General features: G+C 38.1%; 1 protein-coding gene across 3 annotated transcripts; it reads left to right on the top strand.

Annotated features, from left to right (window-relative positions):
• The first annotated feature begins 1,784 nt into the window (after window positions 1-1,784).
• Window positions 1,785-12,191, top strand: NUDT12 (nudix hydrolase 12). 3 transcript variants are annotated; one of them, XM_084225600.1, is made up of 8 exons: window positions 1,956-2,093; window positions 2,341-2,390; window positions 2,595-2,808; window positions 5,328-5,923; window positions 6,921-7,088; window positions 8,050-8,163; window positions 9,536-9,735; window positions 10,985-12,191. In XM_084225600.1, exons 3-8 carry the CDS (start codon window positions 2,603-2,605, stop codon window positions 11,093-11,095), a joined length of 1,395 nt encoding a protein of 464 aa, XP_084081726.1. In that variant the 5' UTR covers window positions 1,956-2,093; window positions 2,341-2,390; window positions 2,595-2,602; the 3' UTR covers window positions 11,096-12,191. The 3 variants fall into 3 exon arrangements, with proteins under 3 accessions (XP_084081725.1, XP_084081726.1, XP_084081727.1); XM_084225599.1 differs by lacking the exon at window positions 2,341-2,390 and having other exon boundaries at window positions 1,785-2,174; XM_084225601.1 differs by lacking the exon at window positions 2,341-2,390 and having other exon boundaries at window positions 1,962-2,093.
• Window positions 12,192-13,176: the final 985 nt, after the last annotated feature.

Genomic DNA, 13,176 nt, shown 5'->3' with positions numbered 1-13,176 from the left:
TGATGTCAGGACACAGAGAGTGTATCCTACCATCAGCAAGACATAAAACCTGCTTCCTTGTACTATTTATTCCTGTTCATACATTACTAAATTTCTGCAATACCTTTGAATCAAAAATGACACTGCTCTTGAGTAATAGGTTATATAGATATATATACCTCTCTATATACATACTTTTATATATGTAGGTATCTCCAGCTAAAACTCTATACTAAAGCAGAAACTTTATGGAACTTCTGAGTGCCACATTTAAAAACAAGCTGATGACCAAACATTTTATTAATTGAATACAATGGTGACTATCTCATAAAGATTCATATGAGTTAGTTATTCATGTTTAATAGAAATCCAAGTGGGAAAATCAATAACATAATGCTGGTGGAAGAACTGATAAAGGGGCTAGAAAGGCCTGTTATGGACAGCTTCTGATAAAAACAAGCACTGGTCCCTGATAAGAGTAAGGACTAGCTGCCTGGAGCATCTTAAACTGGCCAAAACTGGCTTTGTGGTCTGGAGAAATGCCAAGGAGCATGCATGAAGAACAGAGATGAAAAGTTCAGCTGAAGAAGAGAAGCTTACTTCATCCTAAAGCCCCCAGCCCATGACCACCAGGGGACACTGCACAGGCGCAACAGAGAGGAGCTAAAGGCGGGGACTATGGAAATTATTTCCCAGGAGTCATTATCATAAAATCCGCCTTTTTGGGGAAATGTTATGAATATGTATTTGTATTTCACAATTATCTTGAATATGAAATGGCTTTGTGCAAGGTAAATCACGACAATGGACACACACGTTTGTGGTGGAGTGATCTCCCATGCAGGCAGTGTGCTGAATAAAATACCTTTACAACCCTGCTGGCTGTGGAGTCCTTCATGTCAGAACTAGATTTAGATTAACCTTTGCATTCCAACTTTACGCAATGGGACTAGCCGCAATCTGTTTTACAGGATTACCCCGTACAGTACAAAACTTTTTTTTTTTTTTTTGACCTTTCAAAAGCTACACTTTTTTTTTCTCCCACACTCTCCAGGTGCAAATGCCTTAGGACAACAGTTCCGTGTTTGTTTCTACAGGACTAGTATAGCCTCAGTTTTCCAGGGTTTTTCATCGTGAGAGGGAAGCTAAAGTCTTTGCAAACAATTTGATGGATGAAGGTGTGAGTGTTAACATCTTTAAAATAGGTCTTAATGTCTCTACTAACGTAGGGCAAGCAGTTTGTTGCAGAGCCCAGACAGCTTATCTCCTGAGACAGACAAGGGTCTGCACAAGCCTGATCTTCTGATATTTGGGGTAAAATGACAGTAGGTTCACGGGGGAATATGTGGTAGGTGGTTCGGGAAGGCTGTACCTTCCTGGTACCTCAGCAATGGGGAAAGGAAGAGGGCAACATGGGCCTCTGAGTTTGGAATAAAATGAGGCTACGCCCTCTGAAACTTCCGAGAGGGAAAATCCCAATGCCATGCGCCCCTGTGGAGTCTCCGCTTTTATTCGAAAAAAAGGTGAAAGACTTCTCCTTTTGGACATAAACCTCTAGTGTTTGTGGAATATTACTGAGATTAGTCAGGACACACTTCTGGCCGATTACATCATTCCGATTTCGCCGCTAACTCTTCTCCCCTGCCATGTCACTTGCTCCACCTTTTTCACAACTGCTTCCGCATTCTGTCGCCACAGACCTTTGCCTTCTGCTAGCGCGGAAAATGCAACCCTAAAAATCAATCTGATCCCTTCCCGATAACGACCGACATTCCTGCCCGCCGGACAAAATGGCTCTTTGCCCTTTCACCCTGTGTATCGACCCGACCTCGCCGGCAGCGGCGCTCCGGGAACGACTGGCAACTCCCTCCGGGAACACGCAGCGTCCCGAGCCCGCCGCCCGCCTGAAGGGCCGGGAGCCGCAATCGCGCTCGGCCCCGCCCGGCCCCGCTCGGACACGCTCGCACACGCTCGGACACGCTCGTTGCCCTTCGGGCCCGTTCGGCCCCGCTCCTCCTCTCTCGGGCTCTTGCTGGAGCGGGCCTTCCCCGGCGGCGCTGCCGGCCGCGGTGCGATCGCGGACGGGGCCGGGCCGCCCGCGGAGGCTGCGCACGGTAACGCGGCCCCGCTGCTGAGGCCGGGTCGGGGCCCTGGGGAAGGGCGTGGAACGGGACCTGAGGAAATAGAAGCCGTCGGTGTGTTTGTTGCTCAGCGGTCCCGGCAGCAGTGTCTGAGTGTGTGCGTGCGTGTGCGTGTGTGTGTCTGTGTGTGTGTTTCTGTCTCTCTGCCTGTGTGCCTGTGTGCTTTTGGTTTAGAAACCAGGATGTATTTTTTTCACACTCAGAATCTTCATTTCCGCAGTGATATCTTCTGTTCCTTAAGCCTCTTTAAAACTGGCTTTGGTTGTTAAGGTAAAGTTTCACTATGTTCGGAGATGGGTGGGACGAAGATTTGGAATAATAATATCACACCAATCGCAAGAATTTCTTGTGTCTGTATTTTTGGTAATAATACTGATTTTCCGTTCGGCATTAAAGTTCGATCTTTTACTTAAATCGTCTTAGTAGTGGGAGGTGTGCTCTCTGGCATTTTTATTTTCTTTTTTTTAATCTTAGAAGGCACAATGACTGTCTTTGAAAAGAACCTGCATCGGGACATGGTTTCTCAGCTGCATGACTTCGCTGCTGCTGGAGACACAGCCCGGCTGAAGGTGCTGCTCAGGCGCTCCCCATCCCTGGTGAATGCAGCCGCAGGGAATGGCTGGACAGCCCTCATGTACGCTGCTAGAAATGGACACCTCGAGGTTGTGCAGGTTCTTCTTCAAGAGGGGTAAGCTGTTTAGTGGACCCCATTCAAGAGCTCTGTTTTGCACCCCCTTTTTGCCCCTATCAGTGTTGTCTCAGAAACAAATTTATCAGACAGATAATGGCAGAATTTTCAGGGCTAAAACTCAGGAAAATGTATTCTGTATCAGTTTATAACTGCGTTCAGCTATTGCATCATACTTTTCATATTTGCTAAGAAAGTCTAAAAGTTATAAGCATCTTTAAAGTTACTCCTTTGACATTCAAGGATATGTTGTCACTTTTCACAGAGGCCAATAGAATAGAACAAAGTTTGCACCCTAATTCCAACCACTGTATTGAGAATAAATTGGGTGTATTTGAACATTCCACTTAAATTTTTTCTCTAAACTTGATTTGTAAGCCACTTGAATCTTTGTTAGTGTAGAATGTTTGCTGACTCTTCCATAGGAAATCACAGACTCACCTTTCCCAAAATTACTTCAAACAGAAAATGCTTTAAAACTGAGTTAGAATCAAATGCGTTTAACTGAGTTTAACATTAATCAAGCCCAGGCTGTTCCATTCTGAACTCCTAGAAAAAAGCAAGTTTAGTTCATTCTGTAGTTAATGACTAACTTCAGGCATAGCATTCCACATCTTTCAGTAATCATCCCACCCATTTTTGATTTTTTTTTTCAGTCATACCCAAGACCTGTAGCTTCTGCTGGGGCTCAGAGCAGGGCATTCGATGAACCACTGGCTTCTACTGTAATCAGTACATTCCAGTATGTAGAGGGTATCTTAGTGCAAGGTTTTGTGTATTGAGGAATGTTTTGAGATGCTGGGAAATTTATCAGTTGGTAAATAGGATAACAGTTTTTTTTAACTTAAGCTTTTCTTAAAAAAAAAAGAAAAAAAAGTGAATATCAATTTTAAATGTCATTTTCACGGTTGCTCTGTTAAACCACTGAATATAGTTCATGAGATGATGCTGTACCTTCATAGGTCTTCTTTTAGTTAATGCTTAGAATAATTATTTTGACAATTATAGTTGCTGGTTATACAAATATGAATGTCTATGAAGATAATATTTCATAACATTACAGAGAATAATTCTAGAAGTCTAGTCAGTTGGTTTTGTGTCCCAGAATTGTAGCATCACAGAATGTTCTAAGTTGAAAGAGACCCACGAGGATTAGGTCCAGCTCATAGTCCTGCACAGCACTGTCTCCGAGTATCACACCATGTGCCTGAGAGCATTGTCCAAACACTTCTTGTGTTGGTGCTCTGAGCACTACCCTGGGGAGCCTGTTCCAGTGCCCAGCCACCCTCTGGGTAAAGAACATTTTCCTAATAGCCAACCTAATCCTCTCCTGAGAGAGATTAATGTCATTGCTTTAGCAGCAAAAACTTGTAATTTAAGTTTTGAATAGTTGTCTAAACAATATGCTCAAATTCCTTCAAAAACTACTGATTTTAATATGGTCTTGCCTGTGGTACTGTGTATCAGCAACATTCATGTGACTGGCATCTTCTGGTTTTAAAAACTGATGAGTCTAGTATTTATTACATAATTTGTAGTTTGCAGTGACATTTATGTCTTACTTGCCATATTAAGATTAACAAATAATGAAATTGTATTATTTTGACCTCCCAGTCAACCTCAACCTGTTTGAAGTTTGGGTTTCTTTTTGGTTTTAGTATTTAAATGTATGTGGTGAGGCAGCATTCCCTTACCTGTTTCACTTTACAGACATCTGGGTAACTACAGGATCTCTACAGGAACCAGCTTCTGGCACTAATTGAGAGGCTGTATTCTTGTTTCTAATTTTATGGTAAATCATCCAATATCCTGGGTTAGAAGGGACCCACATGGATCAACTCCTGCCAGCTGCGCAGGTCATCCCAAGAACCCTGCCATGTGCCCATGTTTGAGAGCATTGTCTAAACATTCCTTGAACTCCTGCTTTGTGTCCTGTCACTCGTCATCAGAGTGAAAAGATTAGTACCTGCACCTCTGCTTTCTCTTGTGAGGATGTTGGACACCCCAGTGAGGTCTGTCCTCAGTCTTCTTTTCTTCAGGCTGAACAACCCAATTAACCTCAGTAAAATATTTTCTTGTAAATGTTTTTTGCTGCTTCCAGTAGCTTCTAGAAAGTAATGCTTGTTAGGCTTCTTTTTTTTCTCCATTTTGATTACTGATTATGAGGAACAGAACTATGGTCTAACTTTTGAAGCTCTGGTTTTGAGCCTTTTTTTAATGATAAGTATGTGGAATTTTAATAAATTCATTGCCTTTGTGTTACTTCATGAATTGTGGTGAATGATAATCTGAAAAGGATCAACAAAAATGTGAAATACAGCCTTGGCAAAAGAAGTAGTAAATGATGTTTTACTACCATGATATTAAACATTTTGCCTAAAGATTACCCCACTATAGAGTGTCTAGAAATTCTTGTACCTTAATAGTGTCAGATGCATATGCTGTAAGAATAATACAGCAACAGGACCCTTCCTAAACATATTTACTCTGGTAACCTCAGCTCTTTTCTGTTTTTTCAGGTGTGACACATCCATCATTAATAAATCGAGGCAGACAGCTCTGGACATTGCTAAATTTTGGGGGTACAAACACATAGCTAATTTGTTGGCTAATGTGAAAGGTGATCAGAAACCTAGTTTTTTGTCAAATGATGTGAAAGAATATGAAAATTATTTTGGCATGACTCTTCTGGACAGAAGGAGTGATAAAAGAACAGATTCTAAGTGGCTAAGTAAAAAACAAAGCCATCCAGCTACAGTGTACATCCTCTTCTCAAATCTAAGTCCCTTGGTTACTTTGGCTGGGGGAAGAGAGAGCTCACAGCAACCAGAAGTAAAGCTTTGCAGGTTGTGCCACAAGGATGTGGAACAGTGGCTGAACCAAACTGAAGAATGTACCTTGATTTTTCTTGGAGTGGAACTTCAGTATGACATGAACCTGATGGCTGCTTGCAATGGAAGAGTTCAGCAAGAGGATGATGAAGATGGGTTAGTTGCTTGGTTTGCTCTTAGCATAGATTCTGCTTCTGCTGAAAAATTTAAACAGAAGCATGAGGGCTGTTACTTTCTTCACCCACCGATGCCAGCACTACTGCAGTTACCTGAAAAAGAATCTGGTAAGGTGCATAAAATGTAGCAAGTAGAAAATGTATAATCAGAAAGATACACTTTGGTATTCCCTGAGGTATAATTCAAAGAAAAGACAAACCACTGCAAAGAAGTTGTGTTTTCAGTGGCTTTAGAAATATTTTGATTTTAAAAGCCTGGTAGTGGTTTTGTGAAGAATTTTGTATGTAAGAATATGTGCATTTGCAAAGGGCTAGTTTCTGCAATGACTGTATTAGTCTGTAAAACCTGTTGATCATCATGGGTTTTAAACAGTCCTATTTAAATATTAATGCACAAACATTATGAACATAAAGGAAAAAAATCTGTCATTACTGAGTTTTCAGTAATGAAATTCTAATTAAAATTAATAATTACAAAATTATTAATTACGAGAAATGAGAACCTAAGTCCTTCACAACAGTGTGTTGGGTACTCATATGCCAAGGAAGTGTTGAAAAGTCAGGATGCCAAAGTGAATTAGTGTTAGTAAGGACATGAACAACATTTGTTGTTTAATGACATTAATGACATTAACAACAAATGTTGTTAATGATTGCTGTTGTAGCAGTTTTGTTTTGTTACTTAGGGATATAAGGAAAGTTTGACTTGAACCTTAAGTTTAAATGGAACAATGCATTATTATGTCCATACCTGTAGTAGCCTTAAAATGGTCTTCTGAAAAATACTTGATACATGTATTTTGGCAGTTTGCCAACACAAAGTGACTTCTGTGAGAAACAGGGTATATTGATCTGGATGAATTTGTTTCTGAATGTATGTAAGTTGCCCTGTAGCTCTTTAATACTATGTTCTGTTGCATTTGCTGTGCTGCAAAGAAAAAGGTGTGCATAGCTCATACTGCTCAGCTTCTCTTGTAGCCATGATTATGATTCAAACCACACTGGTTTTTTGTGTTAAACCTCAGTACTTGATTTTTCTATGCTGCTAAAATCTTGACATGAAATAGTATTTGATTTTGTGCATTCTCAATGTATCTTTTTAAAGGAGTAGTAGCCCAGGCGAGATCTGTTCTAGCATGGCACCACCGTTACCGGTTCTGCCCAACATGTGGGAGTGCAACCAAGATTGAAGAAGGGGGTTACAAGAAAACTTGCTTAAACAAAGATTGTTCCAGTCTCCAAGGAGTTCACAACACATCATATCCAAGAGTTGGTGAGAATACTCACTCAAAAGTGGCTTGCTTGTAAATCAATTGCTTATAAATTGCTACGCATATATCAATGTATATCAATGTATTTCTAGCTATTTCAGCTGCTTACTTCTGTCCTAGGTCTTCCATACTTGTTTCTCCACAGGCTATGTGTGTCTCAGCTCTGTTTAGGATTAAGTAGTTCAGGTTTCTCTTTCTTGCACTAGTCTGTGATACAGAATTGCTTCGACAATGCAAACGTTATTTCAACAAGTAATATCACTTAGAAATTCCAACAGTATAAATGAGGTATCGACAGTATAAAGGGTCACATTTTCCTTTTTTACTTATAACTAGATGACAATAAAAAGGGGAAAAGGTCACAAGTTAATAGGGTTGCTTAGACCAATAGGAGAAAATATTATGTTAGAAAGAAAGAGATACAATGACCAGAAGTGAGAAAATTTATCAAAGTGCACCATCAGATGAGAAACTGATAGCAAAGAGTAAATGAAGTCAAAGGTTGAAAGTAGTCAGTATTTACGTTGTCAGAGGGTCTAGTTATTTGATGTTTCATCAAAAAGACATTCTTCAGACCTCTGTGATGAAGAGAAGATGATAATAAATGAATTTGTTGCAGAAACTGTTGGTATATGCTGGATGCATAGGTTAGTACTGCTGATTAGTACTGACTCTTAGCAGATTCTGTCCTTTGGTTACAGGTAATTTCTATCCTGCATTTCAAGCCTTGGTTAGTAAGCTGCTGCTTCTAAGCATGTATGTTACACAACCAAATAAAGAGTCATCTTGCAATGGAGGGTAACCCTGAAGTGAAATGAAATAACAGCTTACTCTAGGCATAGACACAATTATGATTTCAATATAATTTTTGTCTTTACATAGATTAGTATGGGGTAGACTAGAAGTTTTTACTGCATAAAGTCCCTCAAATGTTGAAATATATTCATTTCATGTCCTTTGCAGATCCTGTTGTGATAATGCAAGTCATCCATCCAGATGGCAACCATTGCCTTTTAGGTAGGCAGAAGAGATTTCCCCCAGGAATGTTTACCTGCCTTGCTGGATTTGTAGAACCTGGTGAGTAATTTCGTTTTCCTTTATCAAGTGTATTTTTTCAATGAAAGTCTTATACTATTACAATTACAGAGAAATATAATTTGTGCTATCTCAAATTGAAATTTTTTTGCTTCCTGATAGATGAGTTATTAAAATAAATACACTCATTCTGTACTTGGTAGCTGCTGATTTATTTTAAAAAAGCAAAGAGCAACTTGAGTAAATAAAAATACTGAACAGTTTTCAAATCATGTAGTCTTAAATCACTACTTAAATGGAAAAAAATTATTTTAAAACACATTACCTTGGCTGTTGATACTTAGCAAAGGATTTTAGCATAGGAAAAGTAAGTGTTAAAGTGTAAGTTAAAGCTAACATGAAGTTAAGCATGTGCTTATATGTTTAGGGCCTGATTGATTCTGTGGAAGATAAGTAGAAATCACATAATTCTGAAAGAAAGATAAAGAGATTTTTCAATAGCTATGTCAAGCAGTAATAGTTGAAATTAGTTCCAATTATAAGTGCCTGCAGAACAACTTGCAAAATGTTCTTCTATTGTGAATAGATCTTCATCACCAGTGAAATTATAGTGAATAAATATATTCAGAAAACATGTCCAGGTTGACATACAGTGACAGCATGAACAAGTTTATTCAGATATCATTCGAAAGAAGTCAAGATATTTATTTCTGATGGATGGACATGTCCTTTAATGAACCTGTAATCAGTGGTTACAGCACAGTACATCTGTGCCTATGTAGACTGGTGACCATCAGCATTCCACACACATGCAACTACAGTTTTCTATGGATATGGAAACAGAGCTTTCCATTGCAGTTTCAATTTACAGTATTGTCTGCATGTGTAAGACAATGAAGAATGAGTCAGGCAAAGGGAATAATACAATGCAGAAATGTGAGCAAGTATTCTACATCTGTGCTTTCTTACTATTGTAATTCTAAGTACTGATTTTTCAAGTTGCAGTACATGCTGTTGCAGTCATACTGAAAATCCAGAAATTGACACAGTGCTAGTTGCAAATGAATATTTCAAGAATAATTATTGGAATTATTTATTTTCTACTTAATTTTTGACATTTTAGGTATGGTGATGATGGTTTGTGTGTATAATGAATTATCAGTTCAGGAAATAAATATTACTATGGAGAAATTGCTACACTTTATTTTCAAAGTTTCATTTTGCTTTTGTGTCTGTTTTACCTTATTAGATTTTTGTGTTTTGTGCTGAGGTCTTTGCCCTGATCTGTGAACTAGATCTTTACAGATAATTGCCTTGGGCAGTTTCCAATCTTTTGAGTCAGTTCAAAGCACAGCGTGTGATCATTGCTTGGAGTATTTTCATGAGCTGCTTGTTCTTTGCCCTTTTTGATTAGGTGAAACCATAGAAAATGCTGTTCGAAGAGAAGTAGAGGAGGAGGCTGGAGTCAAAGTTGCCCATGTTCAGTACGTCTCTTGTCAGCCGTGGCCAATGCCCTCCTCCCTAATGATTGGGTGCTTAGCTGTTGCAGTGTCCACAGAAATTAAAGTTGACAAGAATGAAATAGAGGATGCCCGCTGGTTCACTAGAGAAGAGGTAAAGTTCAATTTCATTTTCTTCTTCTATTGATTAGTCTGTGACTGTATTGGTTCTGGCATACAACAGACACTTGCTTTTTCAGCAAGTCAAGTGAGCATGTGTACTCTTCATTTTATCACACTACAGTTGCATTATATTGTCGTTGTAGGTTAGACACAACCAGAAAAAGACAAGTATTCATAGTAATGTCTGAGTTACTTGCAAGCTCATTTTATGATGTTTTTGTCAGTTTGCTCTTCACCTTTCCCTTCTGTGAGATAGTCAAGTTATTTTAACCCATGTCCTTAGCAAGCCTGTGCTTTTCATGTAGTAGTAGTATTTAATAGCATTATTCCTTACAGTTTCTCCAAACAGGCATGCTGCTAGATTTGCTGTAAAGGTGGAAGTAAAAGTAAGGACTCTGGGAATTCATTAGATTGAAGTATCTTTTTTTAATGCAGTACTGTTTTAATACTCTGTTATTAAATTCAGCTTACTGTGCATTAATAAGAAATCCTGCACTTAGCTTCCTTCAGTACAGTCAAATAAAAGTGGGGTAGAAAAAACTTTCACAGAAGTATTTCGGTTCATGAGTAGGAGGAAAGATTGCTTGCACAACTGAGTTTTCACAGGTTTTCCCGTACGCAACTTAGGAGCTAAGCTGTTAATAACACTGGACATCTGCCTAGCAGTTCAAAGCGTTTTGACTGTAAGTCACCTTGAAGGCAAAGGTAGTCACCTATAATCTCAGTGTGTTTCTGTTAACACTGGGAGCGTTATTTTAAAGGAATATCAGTTCTGAATGCAACTAGTCGCATGCAGATTGGTGGACAGCTGGAAATATGCTTCAAAAATGTACTGAAAGTGTATTCACATGTTACTTGCAACTGCTTCAGAAAACACATCTCCATGGCACTACATGTAAACACTAAAATAATTATTTTTGTCACAGTGTAGAGCACCATCTGGTGGTCCTTGCCATAAAAAGGCTTCACAGAAACCTTAAATAGTATACTAGCGGTTTCCACAGTTCTGTTAGGAAGAAGATATCCTTTGGAGCACATTAAGCTCAAAAATGTCATAATTCACACAATGTTGGACTTTCTCTGCATTTACCTTGGAGAATCTCTTAGTAGCTCTTTAATAGGTATAGCAATGGCAGACTGATGGATCATTATAGTAATAATTTCTGCATTAATACAATGTTAGCTTCTATATACTTTATAATGCTATCTTCTAAAGATAAAAAAATCTGCTTTTATTGCAGGTTGTGGAAGTTCTCATTAAAGGAAACCAGCGTTCTTTCTTTGTACCACCAAGTCGAGCTATTGCACACCAGTTGATGAAACATTGGATTGGAATGAATGCTAATCTTTAGTTCAAATAATTGATTACTTTAAGTTACTTCTTCTATTGAATGCTTAATTAGGAATAAATTAGAACTGTTAGTCTAGTGAATGTGTAACCAAGTGATTTTCTGAGCATTTACGTTGGTTCCAGAGCTAAACTGTGCAAATCTTTGTAGGCATTTTCAGACCTGAATTAGATTTGGACAAAACCCAATTATTATCCCAAGCAAGCAAGCACCAAATAAGTAGAATTGGTACCTTGTTGAGTACAGCCTGTATTTCTTATTCTAGAATGAAATTATTATGCCTTTTTCTTTACATTTTTTATGTTTGATTTGGTATTCTCCCACTGGAAGGAGTCACAGCATTGCAAGGATAGCTGACCACCCTTGCCTGCTGTTTGAATTCTCTACCTACATCCTCCTCTTTGGCCTTAATTGTTTCTCATTTTGCATATCTGCATTTTTTAAATTTGACCTGTCACAAAAATCTACATTCAGTGCAGAAAGCCTTACCAAGTATGGTTATTTTAAAGTGAATAGCATATGTAACTAGTGAATATATGGTACTTTGTATCTTTTACATTAATAACCTAATTTATGTTAATGCTCAAAGCAGAGCATTTACTCGTCCATTCTTACTTAGACTGCACTTACCCAGTTGTATGTCAGCCTGAATCTAAAAGTATAACACAGTACTTTGTTTTTGAAAAATGTGTTGGAGAACCATCCCCAAATGCCTAAGTATTAGTATTTTTATAAGATAATAATGTACCTATTGATGCTAGGCAGTGAGTAATTTCATTCTCTGATAATTAGAAATTAAATTATAGAATAATGGAGAAGGAGGAACATGACGTATCTCAAAATATGCACAAAGTTCTTTATGGAAGTGAAGATGCCAAGATTGTTACTGCTATTAAGAATCTTATAGTTGAAAGAAGAATAACAACTGCAGCTATAAGACTGCAGGGATGGGATAGCAATATGTTAATTAAAATATATTTATTTATGTGTTTTTAATGCTACAGTTCAGATTTGTGTCTTAATTTATCAAGTTATTTAAGATAGTGTTGATATTCTAAAAAGAAAAGTATACTGGTTTAATAAAGATTAATTTCATTGAGTAGTAGTTCATAGTCTGTCATTCTGCAGTCATTGCAGTGATATCAAAAGAAATGCAAATGACTGGAGGAAATTGTAGTGACAAATGTAAACTGATTATTTTATGATTTGTCTACTTGGGGTAATTTAAGTTTTTTTTAGCAGTGAATGTTGTCACATTTTTTCCAAAATTCTCAGCAACCTGGAAAACAGTAAAACTGTTGTATAAATCCTGATTATTCTTAGTTTTCCCCATCCGTATCGCACTACGCTCAGCAGTTTTCATGATTTTTTAAGGCAGTACCTAAGAAACTTTAAAGCAAGAAGCCTTCCTGACAGATTTGGAGTATTTGACATATTATGTTGCTTCGTTCTCTTCCTTGTTTTAGCCATACATAAAACTAAATACAGGTTATCCCTTGTCTGGCAAGGAGCAGGAAACAATGCACTGCTTCTCTTTTACAAATTGCTTTTACAGAGAAAGCGAGTTATGGAAAGCTGTCGTAGGCCACATGTACCAGCAAGACTGTATGGTACCAATGGCAATTATCAGCTGCAGGTTGCTCATAGAGTAAAGGAGAATATGGAAAATATGCAAAAAGTGGTGGAAGCTAAGCAATGAAAGGAAGTTTCAACTAATGCTGTGGTGATCACATTCAGAGAGATGAGCAACAAAGGAATGAGGAGCCAGATGGGAGAGGGAGGATAAAGCATAGAGCAAATATAGGTAGCATAAAAATAAGTAGTTTATGGCTTTGAGGTAGCTAAATGTACGTGACTAAGACCCATAGGAATATTTTTGGAACTATTGGAATAGTTTTTTGTGTAGAAAATTATGGTGAGTGGCTATAGAGATGTGCTTCTAAAAGTGAAACTCCAAACACAGTATCCCTAACCATAACTGATTAATAATCTGCCTAATTTTTTTTTTGAGACTCTGTATACCAGTATATATGTGCAGTTACAATGCTAATAAATAAATTGAAAATTTACATTTTTCTTCTGTA

This window comes from Fringilla coelebs, assembly GCF_963513975.1.
Source record: "Fringilla coelebs genome assembly, chromosome: Z".
NCBI classification, from domain to species: Eukaryota; Metazoa; Chordata; class Aves; order Passeriformes; family Fringillidae; genus Fringilla; species Fringilla coelebs.
The sequence above is the reverse complement of the archived record's forward strand: the minus strand, read 5'-3'. Positions and strand labels throughout refer to the sequence as shown.